The sequence below is a fragment of the Heptranchias perlo genome, chromosome 13, assembly GCF_035084215.1.
Source record: "Heptranchias perlo isolate sHepPer1 chromosome 13, sHepPer1.hap1, whole genome shotgun sequence".
Taxonomy (NCBI): domain Eukaryota; kingdom Metazoa; phylum Chordata; class Chondrichthyes; order Hexanchiformes; family Hexanchidae; genus Heptranchias; species Heptranchias perlo.
Window position 1 is genome coordinate 13510635 of NC_090337.1, and position 25980 is coordinate 13536614.

At 44.0% G+C, this 25980-nt stretch overlaps 1 protein-coding gene across 3 annotated transcripts in view; it reads left to right on the forward strand.

Moving 5' to 3' along the window:
* The window catches only part of hltf (helicase-like transcription factor), a 73123-nt gene that overhangs the window by 19805 nt on the left and 27338 nt on the right, over positions 1–25980 (forward strand). For all 3 annotated transcript variants that reach the window (XM_067995008.1, XM_067995007.1, XM_067995009.1), the window contains exons 8-17: positions 3168–3263; positions 4671–4758; positions 7807–7900; positions 12868–12944; positions 13263–13331; positions 13941–14045; positions 17413–17510; positions 17601–17744; positions 21997–22135; positions 24334–24469. In XM_067995008.1, the coding sequence (XP_067851109.1) occupies positions 3168–3263; positions 4671–4758; positions 7807–7900; positions 12868–12944; positions 13263–13331; positions 13941–14045; positions 17413–17510; positions 17601–17744; positions 21997–22135; positions 24334–24469 (1046 nt within the window). The remainder of the gene's footprint in view (positions 1–3167; positions 3264–4670; positions 4759–7806; positions 7901–12867; positions 12945–13262; positions 13332–13940; positions 14046–17412; positions 17511–17600; positions 17745–21996; positions 22136–24333; positions 24470–25980) is intronic.

Consider the following 25980-nt stretch of genomic DNA (forward strand, 5'->3'; position numbering starts at 1 on the left):
GCCGAGTCACAGGAGTATGAACCATGCACCTGGTGGGTGGTGTCCTCTCGTGTGATGGTGGTATCTGTGTCGATGATCTGGCATGTCTTGCAGAGGTTACCGTGGCAGGGTTGTGTGGCGTCGTGGACGCTGTTCTCTTGAAAGCTAGGTAGTTTGCTGCGAACGATGGTCTGTTTGAGGTTGGGTGGCTGTTTAAAGGCGAGTAGTGGAGGTGTGGGGATGGCCATAGCGAGGTGTTTGTCCTCATTGATGACATGTTGAAGGCTGCGGAGAACATGGCGTAGTTTCTCCGCTCCGGGGAAGTACTGGACGACAAAGGGTACTCTGTTGGTTGCGTCCCGTGTTAGTCTCCTGAGGAGGTCTATGCGATTTTTTGCTGTGGCCCGTCGGAACTGTCGATCGATGAGTCGAGCGTCATATCCCGTTCTTACTAGGGCGTCTTTCAGCGTCTGTAGGTGTCCATCGCGTTCCTCGTCTGAGCAGACCCTGTGTATTCGCAGGGCCTGTCCATAGGGGATGGCCTCTTTGACGTGGTTAGGGTGGAAGCTGGAAAAGTGGAGCATCGTGAGGTTGTCCGTGGGCTTGCGGTAGAGTGAGGTGCTGAGGTGCCCGTCTTTGATGGAGATTCGTGTGTCCAAGAAAGAAACTGATTCTGAGGAGTAGTCCATGGTGAGCTTGATGGTGGGATGGAACTTGTTGATGTTATCGTGTAGTCTCTTTAGTGATTCCTTGCCGTGGGTCCATAGAAAGAAAATGTCGTCGATGTATCTGGTGTATAGTGTTGGTTGGAGGTCTTGTGCAGTGAAGAAGTCCTGCTCGAACTTGTGCATGAAAATGTTGGCGTATTGGGGTGCGAATTTGGTCCCCATGGCTGTTCCGTGTGTTTGGGTAAAGAACTGGTTATCGAAGGTGAAGACATTGTGATCCAGGATGAAGCGGATGAGTTGTAGGATGGCTTCCGGAGATTGGCTGTTGTTGGTGTTGAGTATTGATGCTGTCGCAGCGATGCCGTCATCGTGGGGGATACTGGTGTATAGTGCCGAGACGTCCATCGTGGTGAGAAGTGTTCCTGGTTCAACTGGTCCGTGGGTACTGAGTTTTTGTAGGAAGTCTGTAGTGTCGCGACAGAAGCTTGGGGTTCCCTGTACGATGGGTTTCAGGATGCCCTCGATGTATCCAGAGAGGTTCTCACACAGGGTTCCGTTGCCTGATACGATGGGACGTCCGGGTGTGTTGGCTTTGTGTATCTTTGGGAGGCAGTAGAAGTCTCCCACGCGGGGATTACGTGGGATGAGAATGCGTAGGATGCTTTGAAGGTCTGGATCGAAGGTCTTGATCAGTTTGTTGAGCTGGTGGGTGTGTTCTTTGGTCGGATCTGCGGGTAACCGTCTGTAGTGTTCCTGGTTGTCCAGTTGTCGGTATGCTTCTTTGCAATAGTCTGTTCTGTTCTGTATGACTATGGCTCCTCCTTTGTCCGCTGGTTTGATGACGATGTTGCGGTTGGTCTTGAGAGCGTTGATGGCGTTGCGTTGTGCTCGGGTGACATTCTGGACTGTCTTCTGAGTGCGGCTGATGAATCTGGCATTGACGCATTTCCTGACAGCTTGAGCATACATGTCCAGCTGAGGGCAGCGACCCTCCGGAGGAGTCCAGTTTGACTCTTTCCTCTTCGGTTGCTGTACCGCGGATCCCTCTGTCTGCTGTTCCGGATCGTCGCTGTCTCATTGGGATCGTCGATTGTCTCATTGGGTGCATTGCTTGAGGATACATGTTCAGTGTTTCTAGTACTTGGGTCCTTGTTTTCCTCTGTTCAATAGCCTGACTGGCTTCCTTCTGATATGCTTCAGATGGAGCCAAAGAAAGATAACGCAATTTTGCAGCAGCAGTGGAAGAAACCATTGAGATAGAGATATCTCTATCAAAAGAACGTGTAGTTTTTACAACATAGATTTTTGTCACAAAGATAAATGAGACAGTAATAATAGGTATAAAAATTATCTGTTTTTCAGATTTCCAGCATCTGCAGTATTTTGCTGTTGTTTTAGTAATAATTAGGCGATGGGTTTTAAAAGCTGGAAAATTTTGAGATGAAGAAAATACTTTTACAGAGGAAAAAGAGAGGGGACATTTATCAAAGTATATCTATCCGTATTAAAAATCTTACACCTTGGTGCACCTCATGTCCACTTCATTCATTTTTAATTCCTATGCCTACTTTTCTAACAGAAACTGCCCATGTAAGCTTGTCACACTGCAATTATACCCTCTCTTTCCTCCCCCCTCGCTGCAAGTGCTGCATTGCCACCACTGGTGAGAGGATATAATTACAGGGTGGTGAGTTTACATAGGCAGTTTCTATTCTGAATGTGGGTATAGGAATTTAAATTGGAAATATGAAAAAAGGACATCGTGTCCTGACTTTAAAGTTGGGACTGAAGTACATAAGCACACACTGGTTCAATTATCCCCCAGCCTCTAACCCACTTCACCTAAAAGGCCCACCCAGTCTAGAAACCATGTGTGCAATGCAACAGGAGAATGGCTATAGTATTGAATGGAAAATAAGTAAAACTTGATCCAGAGCCCTGTTTCATGTTAACACGAGAGAGGGAAGGAGCTACATAGGAATTGCTAGACGAGAAAAGACCAAGGTCCATCTAGTTTGCCTTCTACCATCCTGGTAGTCGCATGATACAACGATATTAAGAGTTGTTAAGTGATGGAAAAATCTGAGGAGCAAAATGATTGCTTCGGTCTTTAGAGGAAAAGAGATCAAGAAAGTTAAAAAAAAAAGCTACTGGGGAACCATTCTGAATAACCTGTGGGGCTTAACAGTGTTTGAGACATGGCATTGATGGTATTACAAAATGAAAAATATCTTTGTCCCTTTCCCCTCTCTCTTTTCCCCCCCTCCCCACCCCCACCACCCAAACCATCCCACACCAGCGAATGTTACGACGATGCAAGTTTCCTTTTATACATTTTCGAATTGGATTTATAATTTGCTTGAAGATACTAAAATTGCAAAGGACTCACGGGATCTGTAGGCAGAGTTGCCCATTGATCATTTTGATTTGCAGACTGCAGTTTACTCATGATGGAGAGAGAGGTCTTTCATTAAAAGCTTCCATGTCTGATTGTAAAATGACCACCTTGTATTTTTCTAGGGAAAAACGCTGTCAACCATTGCAGTGATCCTTACGAACTTTCACAATGAAAAGCCACTTCCCATTGAAAAAGGCGCAGAGCAAATGGTGGAGGAGGTAGGAGTTAAAGCTGATGTCATATCACTTGATGTACTTTATTGAGTATTAGTGAAGAGGGGAGGGTATTTTTTGGTGAATTAAACTGGGGTTTAGGCTATAAGCTGATTTATTAACCAGTAAGTGGATAAGTGAACGGTAGCAGTGACACATTGTAAATGTTATAATTGCAATAAGCTTAACTATCTCCAAGTTGGTAGAAAATAACCAATAGTCAGGCCTGCTGTGCTAAACCACAGTGTACATATTATCAACAACAACAAATTGCATTTATATAGCTCCTGCAACGTAGTAAAACGTCGCTAGGTACTTCACAGGAGCGTTATCAAACAAAATTTGACACCAAGCCACATGAGATATAAGGACAGGTGACGAGGTACGTTTTAAGGAGCATCTTAAAGGAGAGAGAGAGGTGGAAAGGTTTAGGGAGGGAATTCCAGAGCTTAGGGCTTAGGCAGCTGAAGGCACGGCTGGCAATGGTGGAGCTATTGAAAATCAGGGGCGCACCAGGCAAGAATTGGAGGAGCGTAGAGATCTCGGAAAGTTGTGGGGCGTATGGGGTTACAGAGATAGGGAGGGGCAAGGCCATGGAGGGATTTGAAAACAAGGATGACAATTGTAAAGTCGAGGTGTTCTGAACCGGGAGCCAATGTAGGCCAACGAGCACGGGTGATGGGAGAACAGGACTTGGTGCGAGTTAGGAAAGGGGCAGCAGAGTTTTGGATGAGCTCAAGTTTATGAAGGATGGAAGACGGGAGGCTGGCTAGGAGAGCTTTGGAATAGTTCTTGGGTGAAATAACCTTGCGTGGCATTTGTTCTGATTCTTGCCTATTTGTCTTTCTCTGGCTTCAGGGTGACTACCCAATTTTACAAAACAGGCTGAAAATTATTTTTCAAACTATGATTGGGACAAAGTAAATTTAAATATTTGTCTCTTAAACTTGAAAGCGCTACCAATCCAACACACAAACCAAACCCATAAGATGCTTGTATTTGAATTGAATTGGCACTTGCTCACCTACCTAGCTCTAACAGTAATGTCTGGTTATGTATCAAAATAAGCTGGACCATTTTCTTTGGGGTGAACCTGGTTTTTAACCCCATATATACCATAGCAGAAAGAAGGAAGCCAGTACCATGATGTCCATAAACAAAAATACATCTATTTTTCTCATGGGTTCCTGTCAGTAGGATTATTCTTGTGTAATTTTTCAAAATATTTTTGTAAAACAAGCTAAGAGGGTGATATTTCCTTTTTAAAAATTTGTACTCTTTGGTCAGCTTCTGTAACTGTGAAAGTGAATGGTGTATGTGCTGGGAAATGGAATATTTCATCTTGAGGAAGCAGTGCTTTTATCTTGCAGATCAGGTCAGATGCTAAACTTCTGCTTTATGTTCTCAACGTAGGAATCATCTGGCTTTACTGATGCGATGGGGAAGGCTTATGCACAAAGGGCTAGCAAGGAACTGTCCAACACTTCCAAAATACAAACTGGTAAATCTTTTTAATGTTGCAAATGAAAGTTGATTTTTTTTTTTAAAAAAGCTAAAACTGCAGTCTATCTGCATAGGAGTCATGCTTCCTGTCCACAAGCCTCACTTCCTGTTGTAACATTTCTTTTTTGGTCGTGTTGTTCTTGAACATTTACCGTTGTAAATTGCTACATTTCAGTTTTGCTTTGTCAACTATCAGCTCTGGCTACTAGGTGCCTCTTTGGAATGAGTTATTGAAGTCTCTTCCAACTCTGTTGCCATCTAGTTATTTTTTTTAAAAAAAACAACTTTCATATTTATCAACTATCATGGGCAATTTACCAATTTTTAAGAGTTTTCTCCCCTTTTCTCCTAATGGTGCTCTTTCATGCTGGGGGTGGGGGATATGATTTCTAGTGCACCAGTAATCCCCTCCCCCAAGTGGCCATTTGTAATGTACGGGCATAGACAGTGAATGTCTAAGGCTGCTTGACTACATAGTGGGTCATTGAACCTGCTCCACCATTTTGTTAGACCTAGTCAGCTCTCTTTTTAATTTCATCCCTCATATCCCTTAATAACCTTACTTCCCAACTGAAATATTATTCCCTTTTAAACAGCACAATTGACTTTGCATCAATAGTTTTCTGGGGCAGTTTGTTCTACATTTTTACGACCCTTTTGTGCCGTTTTCCCTTAATTTGCTTTTAATTGGCTTAGCTCAAATTTTAAGACTATTCCTCTTGTTCTGGCTTCCCCCTACTAGAGGAAATAGTTACCCTCTATCCACCTTGTTTCCTTTCCTTCATTAGATTAAGCACCTCAATCAGATCACTCCTTAACTTCCTCACTTCCAGGGATTATAACCCAAATTTACCCAATCTCTCGTCATAGCTCAGTCCCTTCATCCCAGGTGTCGCATGGTGAATTATCGCTGGAATTTCTCCAAGGCCTGCATACCCTCCTAAGTTCTCCCTAAGGGGAAGTGGGACTAGCTGGATTGCTCTTCCAGAGAGCTGGCATGGACTCGATGGGCCAAATGGCCTCCTTCCGTGCTGTAACCATTCTATGATTCTAAGTTGGGATGCCTAAAACTGAAATCAGTATTCCAAGCGAGGTTCGACCAGCGCTGTGTATAATCACCGTTAGTACTTCGCCTACTGTAGATTGTAATGGGCATCTTAATTCTGTCCTCAACTGACATTTGCACACATCAACTTTGCCTTGAGAGTCACTGGATAGCAAGTCAGGAGCAGAATCCCTCAATAGTAATTTTGCCCACCTCTTCCTGACCATGGGGCACTGAGACCAATTGTTGCAGCATACTATTGCCCAAACGGAGCTCCGCTAACTCAGCACAGACTGGAGATTGAATCTGGTCCTTTCCTGTTCTGTGCGGCTCAGTGCTACAACAAGCAGTGCATTTACCAGCTCAGCCATTTTGGGGGGGGGGGCGGGGGAGGGAAGTGAGGAATCGGCCATATATTTTCCTACTGGTGATTCTTCCTACAATGTTTGTTATCTCCTCCCATGCGGGGAGATTCCTGGGACTCCATTCCGTGAATTACCACGGCAGTAGGACTTTGAAAAGGAGCCGAGAAGAGTAGAGGCATTGTATGACATACTGTGGAGCTGCGGAATGACACACTGTAGAGCTCCAGTTTATTGCACCACCAGACTGCAAAAGTCTCTTCTGCGGGTGTGAGGGTCTTAAAGTTAAATAAGCACCCTCTGGAGTAAAGTATAATAACAGATACCTAGGAGTGATTGGAGCTAAAGGGTTAAATTATGAGAACAGATTGCATTGTTCAGGCTTGTATTTCCTCAACTATAGAAGATTAAGGGGTGATCTAATTGAGGTTACATCGAAACTACAGCACAGAAACAGGCCATTCAACCCAACTGGTCTGTGCCAACATTTATGCTCCACACAAGCCTCCTCTCTCCCTACTTCATCTAACCTTATTAGCATTCCCTTCTATTCCTTTTTCCCCTCGTGTGCTTATCTAGTTTCCCCTTAAATGCATCTAAGCTATTTGCCTCAACAATTGCTTGTGGTAGCGAGTTCCACATTCTTACCACCCTTTGGGTAAAGAAGTTTCACTTGAATTCCCTTTTGGATTTATTAGTGACTATTTTATATTTATGACCTCTAGTTTCGGACTCCCCCACATGGAAACATTTTCTCCTACGTCTACCCTATCGAATCCTTTCATTATCTTAAAATACCTCTATCAGGTCACCCCTCAGCCTTCTCTTTTCTAGAGAGGAGAGCCCTAGCCTGTTCAGTCTTTCCTGATAAGGATATCCTCTCAGTTCTGGTATCATCCTTGTGAATCTTTTTTGCACCCTCTCCAATACCTCTATATCCTTTCTATAATAAGGAGACTAGAACTGTGCACAGTACTCCAAGTGTGGTCTAATCAAGGTTATAAACAAGTTTAACATAACTTCTCTGCTTTTCAATCCTATCCCTCTAGAAATGGGGAGAAGAGGTGTTCAAGATGATTAAAGGAGTTGATAGGGTAGATAAAGAGAAACTATTTCCTCTGGTGGGAGAGTCCAGAACAAGGTGGCATAACCTTAAAATTAGAGCCAGGCTGTTCAGTGGTGATGTCAGGAAGTACTTCTTCACACAAAGGGTAGTGGGAATCTGGAACGCTCTCCCCGAAAAGCTGTTTAGGGTAGGTCAGTTGAAAATTTCAAAACTGAGATTGATAGATTTTTGTTAAGCAAGGGTATTAAGGGTTATAGAACCAAGGCGGGTAGAAGGAGTTAAGATATAGATCAGCCATGATCTAATTGAATGGTGGAACAAGCTTCAGGGGCTGAATGGCCTACTCCTGTTCCTATATTCCTAAAGCTTGGTCACAGAGGTGGGTTTTAAGGAGCATCTTAAAGGAGGCAGAGAGGTTTAGTGGGGGAATTCCAGAGTTTGGGGCCTGGGCAGCTGAAAGCACGGTAGTCGTGATATTTTCTGGACTGACACAGGAGAATTATCAAATTACATGGTTCATTCGCAGAAGTGTGCTATCTCTGCTTTATCCTCGCAAATAATACTGCCTTGTAGGTGCTGACAACCGGGAAAAGGCCACTGCGATCGATGCTACAGGAAACGTGACTTCCTCAGGATCCAATCCAGTCGCTTCATCATATCCTAAAAGGTAATGGTGGGCAGTAAAGTTAAGTTACATTCTTCATTTCTAGTATTCATTTCAGCAATTGTATACTTAAGTTACAACTGTTAATTTGCATAATTTTAAGTAATTCATTTTTATATCTGCTCAGTCCTCCTTATACACTTAATGGCCATTAAATTAACAAATCACTGCAGGTGTTCAGGCTGCCGTACAGCTCTCCGCTTAACCCTTTCTTTGCTGAATACACGCTGTGGAAGTCTCCAAAGGTTTTTGTCTTCATGGGCCACTAAAGTGTGCACCATATATAAAGTTTGAAGAAGTGTTCCCATTAATTTGCACATACAGAATCATAAAATGATTACAGCACAGAAGGAGGCCACTCGGCCCGTCAAGCCCGTGCCGGCTCTCTGCAAGAGCAATCCAGCCCTTTCCCCGTAGCCCTGCAAATTTTTTTTTCTTCAAATACTTATCCAATTCCCTTTTGAAAGCCATGATTGAATCTGCCTCCACCACCCTTTAAGGCAGTGCATTCCAGATCAAAACCACTCGCTGCTTAAAAAAAGACTTTCCTCATGTTGCCTTTGGTTCTTTTGTCAATTACCTTAAATTTGTGTCCTCTGGCTCATGACCCTTCTGCCAATGGTGACAGTTTCTCTCTACCTACTCTGTCTAGACCCCTTATGATTTTGAATACCACTATCAAATCTCCTCAACATTCTCTGCTCTAAGAACAACCCCAGCTTCTCCAGTCTATCCACGTAACAAGTCCCTCATCCCTGGAACCATTCTAGTAAATCTTTTCTGCACCCTCTCTAAGGCCTTCACATCCTTCCTAAAGTGTGGTGCCCAGAATTGGACACAATACTCCAGTTGTGGCCGAACTAGTGTTTTATAAAGGATCATCATAACCTCCTTGCTTTTGTAGTCTATGCCTCTATTTTTAAATGTAAACAATCTTACAACACCAGGTTATAGTCCAACAATTTTATTTGAAAATCACAAGCTTTCGGAGGCTTTCTCCTTCGTCAGGTGAATGTGGAAATCCTTGAACGTTTCGCATTTATATTCAGAGAACAATACCTGGTGATTACAGATAATCTTTCCAACTGCCCGTTGTCAAGGCAATCAAAGTGTTCAGACAGAGAGGTGTTACCTACAGGACCACCGAATATACAAACGGCCAGAACACAAAACAGAGAGAGAGGGAGAAACATCCAAAAGGAAGAGAAAGACAGAAAATGACCCGTTGAATTAAAGACAGATAACTTTTATTCGCTGGTGGGGTTACGTGTAGCGTGACATGAACTCAAGATCCCGGTTGAGGCCGTCCTCATGGGTGCGGAACTTGGCTATCAATTTCTGCTCGACGATTTTGCGTTGTCGTGTGTCGCCTTGGAGTACGCTTACCCGGAGATCGGTGGCTGAATGTCCTTGACTGCTGAAGTGTTCCCCGACTGGGCGGGAACCCTCCTGTCTGGCGAATGCTGCACGGTGTCCGTTCATCCGTTGTCGCAATGTCTGCATGGTCTCGCCAATGTACCATGCTCCGGAGCATCCTTTCCTGCAACGTATGAGGTAGACAACGTTGGCCGAGTCACAGGAGTATGAACCATGTACCTGGTGGGTGGTGTCCTCTCGTGTGATGGTGGTATCTGTGTCGATGATCTGGCATGTCTTGCAGAGGTTGCCGTGGCATGGTTGTGTGGTGTCGTGGACGCTGTTCTCCTGAAAGCTGGGTAATTTGCTGCGAGCGATGGTCTGTTTGAGGTTGGGTGGCTGTTTGAAGGCGCGTAGTGGAGGCGTGGGGATGGCCTTAGCGAGGTGTTCGTCGTCATCGATGACATGTTGAAGGCTGCGGAGAACATGGCGTAGTTTCTGCGCTCCGGGGAAGTACTGGACGACGAAGGGTACTCTGTTGGTTGCGTCCCGTGTTAGTCTTCTGAGGAGGTCTTTGCGATTTTTCACTGTGGCCCGTCGGAACTGTCGATCGACGAGTCGAGCGTCATATCCCGTTCTTACGAGGGCGTCTTTCAGCGTCTGTAGGTATCCATCGCGTTCCTCCTCGTCTGAGCAGATCCTGTGTATTCGCAGGGCCTGTCCGTAGGGGATGGCCTCTTTGACGTGGTTAGGGTGGAAGCTGGAAAAGTGGAGCATCGTGAGGTTGTCCGTGGGCTTGCAGTAGAGTGAGGTGCTGAGGTGCCCGTCTTTGATGGAGATTCGTGTGTCCAAGAAAGAAACCGATTCTGAGGAGTAGTCCATGGTGAGCTTAATGGTGGGATGGAACTTGTTGATGTTATCGTGTAGTCTCTTTAGTGATTCTTCGCCGTGGGTCCATAGAAAGAAAATGTCGTCGATGTATCTGGTGTATAGCGTTGGTTGGAGGTCCTGTGCAGTGAAGAAGTCCTGCTCGAACTTGTGCATGAAAATGTTGGCATATTGGGGTGCGAATTTGGTCCCCATGGCTGTTCCGTGTGTTTGGGTAAAGAACTGGTTATTGAAGGTGAAGACATTGTGATCCAGGATGAAGCGGATGAGTTGTAGGATGGTGTCCGGAGATTGGCTGTTGTTGGTGTTGAGTATTGATGCTGTCGCAGCGATGCCGTCATCGTGGGGGATACTGGTGTAGAGTGCCGAGACGTCCATCGTGGTGAGAAGTGTTCCTGGTTCAACTGGTCCGTGGGTACTGAGTTTTTGTGGGAAGTCTGTAGTGTCGCGACAGAAGCTGGGGGTTCCCTGTACGATGGGTTTCAGGATGCCCTCGACGTATCCAGAGAGGTTCTCACACAGGGTTCCGTTGCCTGATACGATAGGACGTCCGGGTGTGTTGGCTTTGCGTATCTTTGGGAGGCAGTAGAAGTCTCCCACGCGGGGAGTACGTGGGATGAGAGCGCGTAGGATGCTTTGAAGGTCTGGATCGAAAGTCTTGATCAGTTTGTTGAGCTGGTGGGTGTGTTCTTTGGTCGGATCTGCGGGTAACCGTCTGTAGTGTTCCTGGTTGTCCAGTTGTCGGTATGCTTCTTTGCAATAGTCCGTTCTGTTCTGTATGACTATGGCTCCTCCTTTGTCCGCTGGTTTGATGACGATGTTGCGGTTGGTCTTGAGAGCGTTGATGGCGTTCCGTTGTGCTCGGGTGACATTCTGGACTGTCTTGAGTGCGGCTGATGAATCTGGCATTGACGCATTTCCTGACAGCTTGAGCATACATGTCAAGCTGAGGGCAGCGACCCTCTGGAGGAGTCCAGTTTGACTCTTTCTTCTTCAGTTGCTGTACCGCGGATCCCTCTGTCTGCTGTTCCGGATCGTTGATTGTCTCATTGGGTTCGCTGCTGAAATCTTGGGATTTGTGGAAGAATTCCCGGAGCCTCATTCTCCTGATGAATTCCTCTGTGTCCGCCGCGAGACTAATGGGGTCCGTTTTGGTAGTGGGGCAGAAATTGAGCCCTCGGCTGAGAACTTCGAATTTTTAAAGCCCAGCATCCCGTATGCTTTTTTTAACCGCTTTCTCAACCTGCCCTGCCACCTTCAGCGATTTGTGCACATAAAACCCCAAGTTTCTCTATTCCTGCACCTCCTTTAGAATTGTACCCTTTAGTTTATATTGCCTCTCTTCATTCTTCCTACCAAAATGTATCACTTCACACTTTTCTGCATTAAGTTTTATCTGCCACGTTTCTGCCCATTCCACCAGCCTGTCTGTCCTCTTGAAGTCTATCACTATCCTCCTCACTGTTCACTATACTTCCAAGTTTTGTGTCATCTGCAAATTTTGAAATTGTGCCTTGTGCATCCAAGTCCCAAGTCATTAATATTAATCAAGAAAAGCAGTGGTCCTAGTACCGACCCCTGGAGAACACCACTGTATACCTTCCTCCAGTCCGAAAAACATCGTTCACCGCTACTCTCTCTTTCCTGTCACTTAGCCAATTTCGTATCCACGCTGCCACTGCCCCTTTCATTCCATGGGCTTCAACTTTGTTGACAAGCCTATTATGTGGCACTTTATCAAACGCCTTTTGGAAGTCCGTATACACTATATCAACCATATTGCCCTCATCACCCCTCTGTGTTACCTCATCAAAAAACTCAAATCAAGTTAGTTACACACGATTTGCTTTTTACAAATCCATTTTGGCCTTCCTTAATTAATCCACACTTGTCCAAGTGACTGTTAATTTTGTCCGGGATTATCATTTCTAAAAGTTTCCCCACCACAGAGGTTTCAACAACTCTATGTTTCAACAACTCTTACCAAACATCCAGGCCTCTGAAATTCAAACAGAGCAAACCAGCAAGTAAGAAATATAACTGCAAAAAGCAACTGAGTCACCTGGGGTTTTCTGACCACTGCCTCAAATCTGTTCCTTGCAGAGTACTCTGCAACAAGTTGCACTCCGTAAACAAGACTTGTTATCTTTAGCACTAAAAACCTGCTGACTGTATCGGCCATGGCTCAATGGTAGCGCACTCTCCTCTGAGTCAGAAGGTTGTGGGTTCATATCCCACTCGAGACTTCAGCACAAAATCTAGGCTGACACTACCAGTGACAGTACTGACAGGGTGCTGCACTGTCGGAGATGCCATCTTTCGGATGAGACGTTAAACTGAGGCCTCGTCTGCCCTCTCAGGTGGATGCCAAAGATCCCACGGCACTTTTTCGAAGAGCAAAGGAGTTCTCCCGGTGTCCTGGCTAACATTTATCCCTCAACCAACGCCTAAAACACATGATCTGGTCATTTATTTCATTGCAGTTTGTGGGAGCTTACTGTGCGCAAATTGGCTGCCGCTTTTAGTACATTACAACAGTGTCTACACTTCGAAAGTACTTCATTGGCTGTAAAGTGCTTTGGGACGACCTGAGGTCATGAACTGCGCTATATAAATCCAAGTCTTTTGTTTTCTTTTGACTGATGGTTTTTGAGAATTCTTTACTCCTTTTCCCTGCTTTTATTTTTCGATTACATTTTATAAACTAGAATTTTTTTTTTGCACAGGAAAAAAGAGAGAGTTAAATACTCGTACAGCAGTGACTCTGAAAAGGACGCAGACTGGGCCTCTCCAAAAAAGAAAGGCAAGTCTGCAACGGGGAGCTATTTCATTAATTGCATTTATTAATTTGGTTCATTTTGCCAGGGCCCCATCTAAAATTATCCCTCAACAAACATTATTAAAAACATATTACATGGTCATTATCACATTGCTGTTTATGGGACCTTGCTGTGCGCAAATTAGCTGCCGCGTTTCCTACATTATAAAAGTACCCATGCTTCAAAAAAGTACTTAATTGGCCGTAAAGTACTTTGGGATCTCCTGAGGTCGTGAAAGGCGCTGTATAAATGCAAGTCTTTTCTTTTGAAAAATGTCACATGGTTATCATTTATTTTCCCAGTGAAAGCACAAGTGAAAAGTGCGAGGGGTAAAAGAGCGGAGTGGAAGCCTTCAAACAGTGGGGGAAAAGGTAAACCATTATTTTCCATATATTTATTTGTTAGATACCCATGACCAGCTTGGATCCCTGATCTGAGCTGAGTTTAATTTTAAAGAGGGTAGTTCTCTTTCAAAGAGCTGGCACAGGCATGATGGGCTGAATGGCCTCCTTCTGTGCTGTATCATTCTATAATTCTATGGTAAAAGTTCTGATTGGGAAGTTGTGACACATCAAATATAAACTTTTTTTAAAAATTCTTGAGATGTGGGCATCGCTGGCAAGGTTGGCATTGCCCATCCCTAGTTGCCCTGAGGTGGTGGTGGGCTACCTTCTTGAACCACTGCAGTGCTATATTAGGTGGGCTAGATGCTAAATGCTGGAAACGCTCATTCATTTTTCAATCCCAATAATACCCTTCACAGATTTGTTTTGCTGGTTGTTATTTTGGGTTTTTTTTTTAAAGAGGATGGAGAGGTGGTCGAACAGATGATCTACAGAATGGTTTCCTTATGGAACCAACCCCCTTTTTTTTGCTGTTGGAAGAATATCTGTGGCAAGTAAGGAAAAAAATCATGGTTAGTCTACTTGAAATAGCTGTTCTTATTTTTAAATTTAAAAAAAAAATCTTTTATGTGACAGGAGTTACTGAAAACAAGTCACAGTCTAAATGTGGCGTAATGGAGGATGTTGATTTTGCAGCAGCACTTGGCGGATCAAGTTCCACCTTGAAAAAGATCAAAAAAGGTAATGCTTGGTCTGTGCAGGTAACTTGAGTTGATTTTTTTTTCCCCCCTCCCTTCCTCCACTTGCCTGAAGGTGCTGAATCCTTTTCCTGGCGATTCCTCCTCTCCGGCTCTCACCTGAAGGTGCTCAGTCCTCAGCGGGCTGCGGTCCCTCGGGCCGCTTGCCCTCTAGCACCTCACATAAGTGGCCACGTGCGAGCTGGAAGAGCGAGCGTCGGCAGCTTTATTCGAACACTGGAGCTGTACAATGACCACCTGTGATTGTTCTGGAGATTGGAAATAATAAATGCACAGTGAGCAGACGTCCGCTTTCTTCTCGCCTTTCCTCCTAAGCTCCAAATTCACTGCACTGCATCCTCGCCATGTTCAAATCAAAACTCATTGCTCCATCTCCTACTCTTGCATCCTTCTTTCCCTGTAGCTCAATAGATACCTAAGTTTTCCCTTTTACTACAATTTACAAGCTTGGCATCTCCTATCATAGAACAGAATTGTACAGCACAGAAGGAGGCCATTCGGCCCATCGTGCCTGTGCCGACTCTTTGAAAGAGCTGTCCAGTTAGTTCTTTCCCCACAGCCCTGCAAGTTTTTCCTTTTCAAGGTTTTATCCAATTCCCTTTTGAATGTTACTGTTGAATCTGCTTCTACCACCATTTCAGGCAGTGCATTCCCAGATCATAACAACTTACTGAGTAAAAGCATTTCTCTTCCCCCCCCCCCCCGGTTCTTTTGCCACCTAACCAGTATTTCTCACTTTCTGTTGTAGACTTTTCTACCCCAGTAGTTTCTCGCATTATGGCCTTTGCCACTTCATTTAATATTCGTGCTAAAAATAAAATATCTGAAGAGAAATTAAGAGGTGCAATACCTTTTAGTGCCTTTTAGATGGTGCTAGTGGAACATGTACATATGCCACATTCCAATATTTCACAAGAGCTTGCATTTGTATGGTGCTCCTCATTGCAGGAAGACCTGTAAAAGCCCTTTTAGATTAAGGAGAAAACAGTGATGCTGAGCGGGGGAGAAATGGTATGGGTGGGGCATCAAAGGAACAAATGAAAAGAAGGGTTTTTGAAAGTGGTGTCAAAGTGTAGGAAACTATACTTTTACAAAGAATACTTGTGACATCTGGTAACAGAAAATGGCCATTGGTCAGAAATGTTGCCAAATTTTTAACAGTTTTTACCCCTTTCAGTTTAATTTATGTCCGGCTGAAAGAGACTCTAGGGATTTTGCACTTGCCTTGATTTATAATTCGGGGCATTATTTAACCCACAGCTGACTTGCCTTTGCCATAGCACCGTGGTGTTTGAAAATAATGAAGGATGGCGTCAAGTGGCTGGGCACAGAGTTCCTGCCCCCAGCACAGGGGCGAGTACTGAACTACTTCAATAACCTACTGCTCCATCTGCGGGCACTCGAGTTACTTCTCATTTTGTGCACTGCGGGGAGGAGTTTGGTGACACACCACAATACACGGGACAGTTGCTGATGAAAGAAAAACCCAAATTAACCTTATGTCAGTAACTACGGGAGTTCTTGAGTAATGGATCCTGTGTGATGGTGAGCATAAACTGTATGGCCAAGAGTTAGTGAGTCAGCACGTTGCTATGTAGTGTAGCACAGGTCGGTAGGGCAATGAGGACAAATAACCCAGACCCATTCTCTCCTCATTAGTAGCAGAGAAAAGCATGGGAGCGTGTCTCCCATCTGGACTCGCGCTGGGTAATTGTGCATGGCATAAGGGTACTTGAAAAGGAGAGAATAGTAATCAGTGATGGTTGTTATAATCACAGGGTACAGTTGCAAAGATCTGTAATAAGGACACATGTCTCCCAAAATTGACCTTGTTGCAAAAAATGAGGTGGAGGAATTATGCTGGGAGTTGTACCAACAGGCAGTCAGATTGTTCACAGTCTGACGCGTGCTTCTATTGCCCTGCTTCAGCAAATGATTTAAGTCTGTATTTGAACTTGTGTACAAAAAACATTAGAAACACATTAATCAGTCCACCCCTGTTTGACCGATCAACTATCCCAACATACCCCTGAAACTCCTCTCTCTCTCTCTCTCTCTCTCTCTCTCTCTCTCTCTCTCTCCAGAAATGCACCTAATTGTCTCTTGAACTATTTATGTTGCGTGCTGCAGTGACCGGCTCTTTTAACTTATTCCAAGCATGTGTTATCCTTTGAGTGAAAAGAATTACAGGTCACAACACTGGCTGGGAAAAGTATTCCACCAGCTGTATGTGTTCTGCCTGCTTTCTATACAGATGGAGCTGTGGCAGCTCTTGCGCTGCTTCAGTAGAGGGCTGACAGCTCAGCCACATCTTTGTTGAGAGGGGGCAGACACTGGCATGGAGTAGACCCTCCTCAGTAGCCCACCAGTCTACATGGCTTTGGGCTGTTACTGAATCTAGGATTGAGAACCGGGTTTTCAGTGCAGCCAGAGTCATCACAGGATATGTATCGGCTTTGTGGGATACTGACTTTGCTGGCACCGAGGAGTTGGGCCTAGCCTTTTTGCGGGTTTCCCAGGACTCTGCTACCAGCTTTCGCAGCCACCTCCACAATCTCATTTCCTCAGCATCGGCCATTGTACTGTACAGTTAAACTTGTCCACATCTACACCCCTTCTCCCCTTCCGTTATTTTGCCCCGGACCATCAAGGTAGGCAGTTGACTAGCTCCTGATTTCTTCCAGTGACGTTCTTGAACTGAGTGTACAAGAGCAGCGCAGGATGATTCTTCAGATAGCTGTCCATTCCTTTGACACAAAACACGGTGGGGTAGATTTTCAACTTTCCTCCTGGGCGTAAGAAACTATTGATTTTTATTTCTATTGAGATCAATCGGAATGAAAATCAAACGGGCGGCCAATCCTCAACACCAGTTTTACACCCAGAAGGCAAATTGAAAATCTACCTCCATGCATCTGTTTTGCAACAATCTTAATGCAGTGACTAGGTTCATAAAATTACCGTATTAGATTTAAAATCTAGATGTGTACAGTACTTCAGGTGAGTATATAAGACAAAAACAGAACATGCTGGAAACACTCAGCAGTCAGGCAGCATCTGTGGAGAGTGAAACCAAGTTAACATTTCAGGTCAATAACATTTAATCGGACCTGTTCACTTTATTGCTATCTGTTTCCCTTCTCGTGTTTGATCGTGTGTCTGCTAAAACTCGCTTTAACAGCCACATCTCTTTCCTCAGTTCTGATAAAAGGTCATCGACCTGAAAGGTTAACCCTACTTTTCTATCTCCACAGATGCTGCCTGACCTGCTAAACGTTTTCCAGCATTTTCTGTTTATATTTCAGATTTCCAATATCTGCATTTTAATGTGTTTTTTTACCTTTTTTTAGGTTGTACAAGCACACAGACCATCACTAAGACAGCATCTAACACAAAGGCAAGATCGACCCTGATCGTTTGTCCACTGTCTGTGCTCAGTAACTGGATTGTAAGTACGTTGTGGCAGATTATTGAGTCATGCCAAAAAGTACAAAGTACAAACTAGTTGAAATAACTAGAATGCAAACCTGTCTTTCAGGATCAATTTGAGCGACATTTATATCCTGACGTGAAGATGAATATGTATCTTTATTACGGCTCTGAGAGAAATAAGGGAGCAGCATTCCTTGCAGAACAGGACGTAGTACTGACCACATATAATACATTGACAGTCGATTATGGGGTAGGTGCTGAATATTAAATCGGTACGGTATTGAAACCCATAAGTGTTTGAAGATTGCACATTTTTCAGGTAAAATCTGTGATGCGTGAAAATTGATCAAAATATTTCACTGAAAAATCAGCACTTGCCAAATTGAGCTTTTTGCTTTACTTTTCTGACCAGTGAACTGTTCTTAAAGGGAAATTTCAGACTCCAGCACAACTTTCATCAGTGCATAACACACAAAATCTTAGTCCCCAGAGCTGATCTATTTGTTATTTCACACACCGTAGAAACAATTTTCATATAACAGTTTGCATTTATATAGCACCTTTTTAACGTGCTCCAGAACTAGCCAAGCTGTTCCAGTACAGCTACAACACTGGCATCTACCCGACAACGTGGAAAATTGCCCAGGTATGTCCTGTCCACTAAAAGCAGGACAAATCGAATCCGGCCAATTACCGCCCCATCAGTCTACTCTCAATCATCAGCAAAGTGATGGAAGGTGTCGTCGACAGTGCTATCAAGCGGCACTTACTCACCAATAACCTGCTCACCGATGCTCAGTTTGGGTTCCGCCAGGACCACTCAGCTCCAGACCTCATTACAGCCTTGGTCCAAACATGGACAAAAGAGCTGAATTTCAGAGGTGAGCTGAGAGTGACTGCCCTTGACATCAAGGCAGCATTTGACCGAGTGTGGCACCAAGGAGCCCTAGTAAAATGGAAGTCAATGGGAATCAGGGGGAAAGTTCTCCAGTGGCTGGAGTCATACCTAGCACAAAGGAAGGTGGTAGTGGTTGTTGGAGGCAATCATCTCCGCCCCAGGACATTGCTGCAGGAGTTCCTCAGGGCAGTGTCCTAGGCCCAACCATCTTCAGCTGCTTCATCAATGCCCTTCCCTCCATCATAAGGTCAGAAATGGGGATGTTCGCTGATGATTGCACAGTGTTCAGTTCCATTCGCAACCCCTCAAATAATGAAGCAGTCCGAGCCCGCATGCAGCAAGACCTGGACAACATCCAGGCTTGGGATCATAAATGGCAAGTAACATTTGCGCCAGATAAGTGCCAGGCAATGACCATCTCCAACAAGAGAGAGTCTAACCACCTCCCCTTGACATTCAACGGCAGTACCATCGCCGAATCCCCCACCATCAACATCCTGGGGGTCACCATTGACCAGAAACTTAACTGGACCAGCCATATAAATACTGTGGCTACGAGAGCAGGTCAGAGGCTGGGTATTCTGCGGTGAGTGACTCACCGCCTGACTCCCCAAAGCCTTTCCACCATCTACAAGGCACAAATCAGGAGTGTGATGGAATACTCTCCACTTGCTTGGATGAGTGCAGCTCCAACAACACTCAAGAAGCTTAACACCATCCAAGATAAAGCAGCCCACTTGATTGGCACCCCATCCACCACCCTAAACATTCACTCCCTTCACCACCGGCGCACAGTGGCTGCAGTGTGTACCATCCACAGGATGCACTGCAGCAACTTGCCAAGGCTCCTTCGACAGCACCTCCCAAACCCGCGACATCTACCACCTAGAAGGACAAGAACAGCAGGTACATGGGAACAACACCGTCTGCACGTTCCCCTCCAAGTCACACACCATCCCGACTTGGAAATATATCGCCGTTCCTTCATCGTCGCTGGGTCAAAATCCTGGAACTCCCTTCCTAACAGCACTGTGGGAGAACCGTCACCACACGGACTGCAGTGATTCAAGAAGGCGGCTCACCACCACCTTCTCGAGGGCAATTAGGGATGGGCAATAAATGCCGGCCTCGCCAGCGATGCCCACATCCCATGAACGAATTTTAAAAAAAGTGTCACAATGTGCTTCAGAGGCATGAGGAAAATGGATTCCAAGCCAAAGGATGAGAGATTAGGAGGGCGGACTAAAAACGTTGTCAAAACAGTGGGCTTTAAAGAGGGTCTTTTAAGTGGAGAGAGAGGTGGAGAGGCAGAGGTGATTAAGGAGGGAATTCCAGTGAGTAGGACCTAGGCAGCTTAAGGCACAGCTGCCAATGGTGGGGTGAAGGGGTCAGGGGTGCACTGGAGGCTGGAGAACAGAGAGTTTGGGTTGAGAGGTTGTAGGGCTGGAAGAGGTTACAGTGACTGAGAGGGATGAGGTAATGGAGGTATTTAAAGACCAGGTCAAGTATTTTAAATTTAACGTATTGAAGGACCGGTAGCCAGTGTAGGCCATTAAGGATGGGGTTGATGGGCGAGCGGGGTTGGGAGTAGGATAAGATACAGACAGTAGAGTTTTGGATGAGCTCGTTTTGTGGAGGGTGCGGGATAGGAGACTGGCCAGGAAAGCATTGGAATAGACGAGCATGGTGATGACAGGCGTGAATGTGGGTAATAGTAGTAGACGGGCTGAGGTAGGGGGACATAATGTTGGATTAATCGTATCGAGTGATGTTGGAGGTGGAAGTAGGCAGTTTTATTGACAGAAGTTATGGGATTGGAAACTTGGCTCAGGGTTGAAGAGGGCACTGAGTTTGCGAACAGTCTTGTTCAGCTTGAGCTAGTGGTAATATTGATCAGTAACAGGAACTGTCTGCTCCTCAGCCCAGACAAGGTGCACCAGTCAATTGTGGCATCTCTACTTCCACCTTACAAGGTTTATATTATCAAATGATTTAATGGCAGGAAGCTCCTGGGTCTGTATTGCAGTATCTGTGGAAATTTGCACAGTAAAAGCAATGGGAAGTGAGCTGACATTAACTGGGAGGTCAAAAACATTTTGATTCCCACATGGGTTAGGATGACGAACAGGCATGGATGCAGTATTTCTACAGAATTAATAATGCAAGAGAGTTGTAATAAAAGTAGCTTCCCATTATACTGTGCCTCATAACAGTCAGTTGAGTGAGAATTACACGTCTTGGATGAAGATTGACTTTCTGTGCACCATGTTGTTTGAAACTATAACTCAGCATTATTTGAGATCACTAAATAAATATCTTATGCATTTTCTTCCACTATATATGTGTGTGTCTGTGTATAACACATGCATATATGAGTGGTATGTGTGCATGCATAATATAAATGTGTGTGTATGTACATGCAATGGAGAGGGTCCAAGAAGAGCAGCAAAAATGATTCCTGGTGTAAAGGAGATGGGTTATGAGAAAAGACTGAGCTCATGTTGTGCAGCCTAGAGAGAAGAAGGTATAGGGGACAGCATTGATCAAGATATGTTTATTGTTAGCCCATTTACAAGAGCATTGCTCACTAAGTTACATAATATGCTATTTTTATAACCATGTTATACAATATAATATAGAATGTATTTTCTGCCCCCAAAGTGTTGTCATGTCTCTTCAAGGCCACAATGTCTGTTTACTTAGCAGCAATTATTGGGGTAGATTTTCAACTTGCCTCCCAGGTGTAAATCTGGACTTTCAGATTGTCTGCCCGTTATAGAAACCGTCCAACTTTAATTTCTATTGATTTCCAGCAAAATGAAAATCGGGTGGTTTCTAGAATGGGTGGCCAATCCACAATGCCAGTTTTACACCCTGGATGGAAAGTTGAAAATCTGCCCCTTTAGGTGGTATAGGAATTTAATTGCCCTTGAGGCTTAAAACCAAAACCTGGGGTTGTTTTCTTTATTTAAGTGTGATTTGTAAAGTTACTCAAGAGGTTAGAGATTCTGGCTCCTTTGTTTCTTTTTATTTTTTTTTGAAGTGCAACGCAAGAGATTTGAATGTAACATGAAATATGAAGGGCAGGGTGCTAGATATATTGTAATAATGGATAGATTAAATAGTAAACACAGAATATTGCGTCAGATTAAGTTACACTAATGGGCCCAGAGGATTTAAATTAGTTAAACGCAAGTTTAAAACGTATACTTGAAAGAGTGATAATGGGAATAGTGGGCCAAGCAAGAAAATAAAGGCAAAGGGACAGGGGCATTTAAAATGCAGTTGGATGCTACAGTGAGAGTGTTAGGGTACTAAGAGAGCTGAGCTTTGATGCACTGAATGGGCTATTCACGTTCTTGATTTTTTTTTTAATGTGACATACTGATACCAAAAGAGCATTGCTCAGACAGCTGTATTGCAACCTTGCAGTATGGAGTTATATCCTTTCATTTCACTTTATCTTTGAAATGTGTTGAGCTGATGCTGAGGGATAGTGTCCAATCCATGAATAGTTGTATAATTCTCGCATGGTAGATAAATTGTACAGGATTTTTATCCTTTTATCGTCTTCGTGGTAATTATTATTAATTCATCCTGACAGAGTGGAAGTGACAGCCCGTTGCATAAAGTGAACTGGCTCCGTGTGGTATTGGATGAGGGGCATACCATCCGAAACCCAAATGCCCAGCAGACTAAAGCAGCGCTCACACTAAATGCTGAGAGAAGATGGGTGTTAACAGGTAGGGCTCGGAGATGTGTATTGTGCTGAACCGTTGATCTCATTGGGATTCTCACCTTTTTGGTTGGAGGGGAAAAAATACAATTTCTACACTGAGATAAAAAGTGAAACCTGCAAATACTGGAAGTGCACAACAGGTCTTCTAGCATCTGTAAAAGAAAGGACAGGTTTATGTTTCAGGGAGACTCCCTTTGAAAGTTTCTACAACTTTAATACATTTTAAAGCTTTTTGTACTAAGTAAACCTAACCTTTTCTGTACTAGCTTTGTCTTAAAATAAAAACAAAAACCCAACATTTAAACTGTTTACTGAGTTACTCTGGGAGGAAGGAGCGACTTGGCAGGGGAGCAGGGTTTTGACTGGGTGAAAACAAGCTCTCAAGACCATTTCTTTTTTTAAGCCAATTGAAAGCCAGCAGTATTATAGATGTAGCTAGGTTAGTCTCTTTAACATGTTTAGTGTGTGACGTGAGGTAATAGCTGCAAATGAATTAGTAAATATGTCACTGGCCCAGAGTATAATAGGACACTCGGATCCGTGCCCTCATCCATGGCACACTGCATTGTTGCTTTATTTGTACAAAGGTGTACTAAATTGAAAACCTTTAGAAATCAAACCAAAACGACATTCAGTTTTCTTGACATATATAATTATGGACGGTTAGACGTGAGCGCTAAGTTTCTCATTTTATAGGGGGGGGCGGAGGTTGTTCAGGAAACAGTCATAAACAATAGAAGGGAATCTGCAGTGAGCAATAGTCCTAAGATTAAGCCACATTATCCGTGCCCTTTATCTGTTTCTAATCAGACCGTGGTATTGATATTTTGAGGTGGGGGGAATAATCTCTCGTACAGTCCATTTTTTCCCTCCAATTTTCTCTCCTCCCATGCTGAAGAAGTTGACTCCTTGCGAGGATGTGGTTCCACAGGAGGCTGTCTCCTTTGGTGCCTAATCCGAGTGGCCGTTCTTCAAGGTTGCTGGTGAGCAGGCTGTTTAACTGCAGAGGAAAACAGCTGAGCCCGATGCTGTTCTTGTCTGAAATCCGCACTGACTCACTTCCAGCAGAGGCAGCTGGATGGTGATCAGGAGCAGGGACCCCTAGCTAATTTTCCCCTTCTTCATTAATGCATATCCATCTTTAAGTCACTGGCAATGCAATGTGTAAAGGCTTGTGTGCTTTGAAATTGCTTTGATTAATAATAATTGTATGGATTAATACGCTGTTGTGGACCTGTGGATGTAAAAACCTGCTACTTGAATATGATGTATATTATAGTATTGTAGCATACTCAATCATGATATGAAGCTCAGTATGGTATACAGTGGGAGGCACTGTAAAATGCACTCTGGGTGTAAGTTAGTTAAGATATTAATTTAAAAAAAGGTTTAACCACCGAGGGTCTGATTTTTAGGTTGCTCAGCAGATCCACGGAGTATTTTGCAATTAAACAGGGAAGATGATCTTCCTGAACTGTTACTAATCCTAAATGTGATAAAGGGAGCTACTTGTGCACTTGAAAACTGCTCGTTGGAGGCAGCCTGGGAGCTTGTTTTATTTAAACTTGTTTTGTGCTTAAATGCTGGTAAAGCTGAAGCCGTGACTCACCAGATAGGTCCAGATGTGGAAGGCCCTTCAGTTCATTTGATCTCCAGAATACCAAGCCCACCATCTTGGTTTAGAATCTCATCTCATCTCACGTCTGATAATGCAGCACTTTCAATAGTGCACTGAAATGTCAGTTTGGATTATGTGCCCAAGGCTTATGTGGAGAGCTGGAATCCACAGCCTTCGGAGCCAGAGGTGAGAGCGCTGCTAAATTAACACGCACATGTTCTCCTCCATGTAACTTAGTTTATACACTATGCATTACCATTGGAACTTAATGGGTAATTGTGCTGAGAGTCTGGCAGTGTCTGAACATCCAACATGGTTTTCTGAAGGCCTTGGTTGTTCCATTCATTCTGTCATGGTCACAACAGCAGTTATGTCAAGTCTACCGGTGATTTGACATGAAGAGTTGGGAGATGGGGAATATTTTTGTTGCTGTGATTCAGAAATTAGACAAAATATATCACAAAGGATCCATATATTCTAAACTGGGACTTGCATAAGTATTATCTTGAAAGCAACTTTCAACGCAGAGTAGGAGAAGGATTATTAAGACGTGTAGCTATTCATTCAATATAATTCTGCTGCAGGCACTCCAATTCAAAACTCCTTGAAGGATCTTTGGTCCATTCTTTCATTCCTGAAATTGAAACCATTTACGGACAGACAGTGGTGGCACCGGACTATTCAACGCCCTGTAACCATGGGAGATCAGCATGGGCTCAAGTAAGTATTTTGAACTGAAATTGGGCAAGGGCGGAGGGAAATCCCGAGAGTGGGACCTAGGCGGGTGAAGGGAAGGGGGAATACACGAGTCTGGAGTGCAAAATAAGAAGCGTTCAGAGGAATATAAGGCTGGAGAAGATTGTTCATAGGACTGTAGGAGATTGTGGAAGTAGGAGAAGACGAGACCATAGAGGGATTCAAAGACCAGGATGGGGATGTTAAATTTGAGCTGTTGGACCGGGAGTCACTGAGGCTTGAATGAGGACAGGGGCGATGAACACGTGGATTAGTGTTGGATAGGATACATGTGGCAGTACTTTGGGCAAGCTGGAGTTTATGGAGGGTGGAAGAAGAAGAGTGTTGGAAAGTAGTTGAGGCTGAAGTTGACCGTTACACTTGTGGGAAAAAAAAATTAACTAATACCACCATTGAAATGTGCTTTTAACACTATATTTTTCTCTAATCAGACTATGCAACATGCATCTTGAGAATATCACTTGCAGGTGATGTGTGATGGAGTAGTTTGAGCTAAATAATTTTCTTCAGTACTAAGGGCCCAGGGGCAGTTCATTTCTGGGCAGCCATTTTCTGTATTGCTAAGGTCACTGTCCATGAATACACAATGTACAAGCTGACACAGTGCACAGAAACTTCTTTCAAAACTTTGTATTTCATAGACATCACCAACATTTTTTTTAAAAATGTAATTCCAGTAGTTTTCTATAGAATGCATAAATAGAATTTAATAGACATAAAAACATTTCCTTGAAATGTCCCAAAACGTTTGACTAATTTACTTTGAAGTGGAGCACTGTTGTATAGGAAATCATAGTTGCCAATTTGCATACAGCTAGATTGTGCAAGCAACAGTTGGTTGAATGGCCAAATAGCCTGTGTTTGGTAGTGTTGATAAGAGGGAGGAATGTTGGCTAGGACACGGGGAGAACTCTGCTGCTCTACCAATAGCGCCAATCTTGCACAGCCACCTGGATCACTGAAAACAGGCAAACTGTGCTTCAGTATAACACCTCAGCCAAAGGACAGCTCCTCTGACAAGGTAGAACCTCTACTACAGCACTGGAGGTCAGCCCATAGGAGTAAACCATTTAGCCCCTTGAGCCTGTTCCAACTAAAGTACTGGAGTAGGGCATGAACCTCACAGCCTGTGTCTCCGAGGCAAGAGTACTGCCAAGCTGACCAGCTTTATTTTCAGAAAATAAGTTTGCATAATCCGGCATAGTTTATATAGTGCATTTTATAGCTGGTGGTGATTAGTCTGCAAGTGCAGAGCTAATATTCTCTACCTTTCCTCTTCCATATTAAAAATAAAACTTGAGTACTGTGCACAGATCTGGCCTCTATTACAAAAAGGATATGAAGGCACTGGAGAAGGTGTAAATAAATAGCTACAAGGATGATACCAGAACGGAACCTATCAGGAAAGACTGAACATGCTGGGGCTCTTTCCTCTAGAAAAAGGAAGGCTGAGGGGTGACCTTTATAAGAGATCT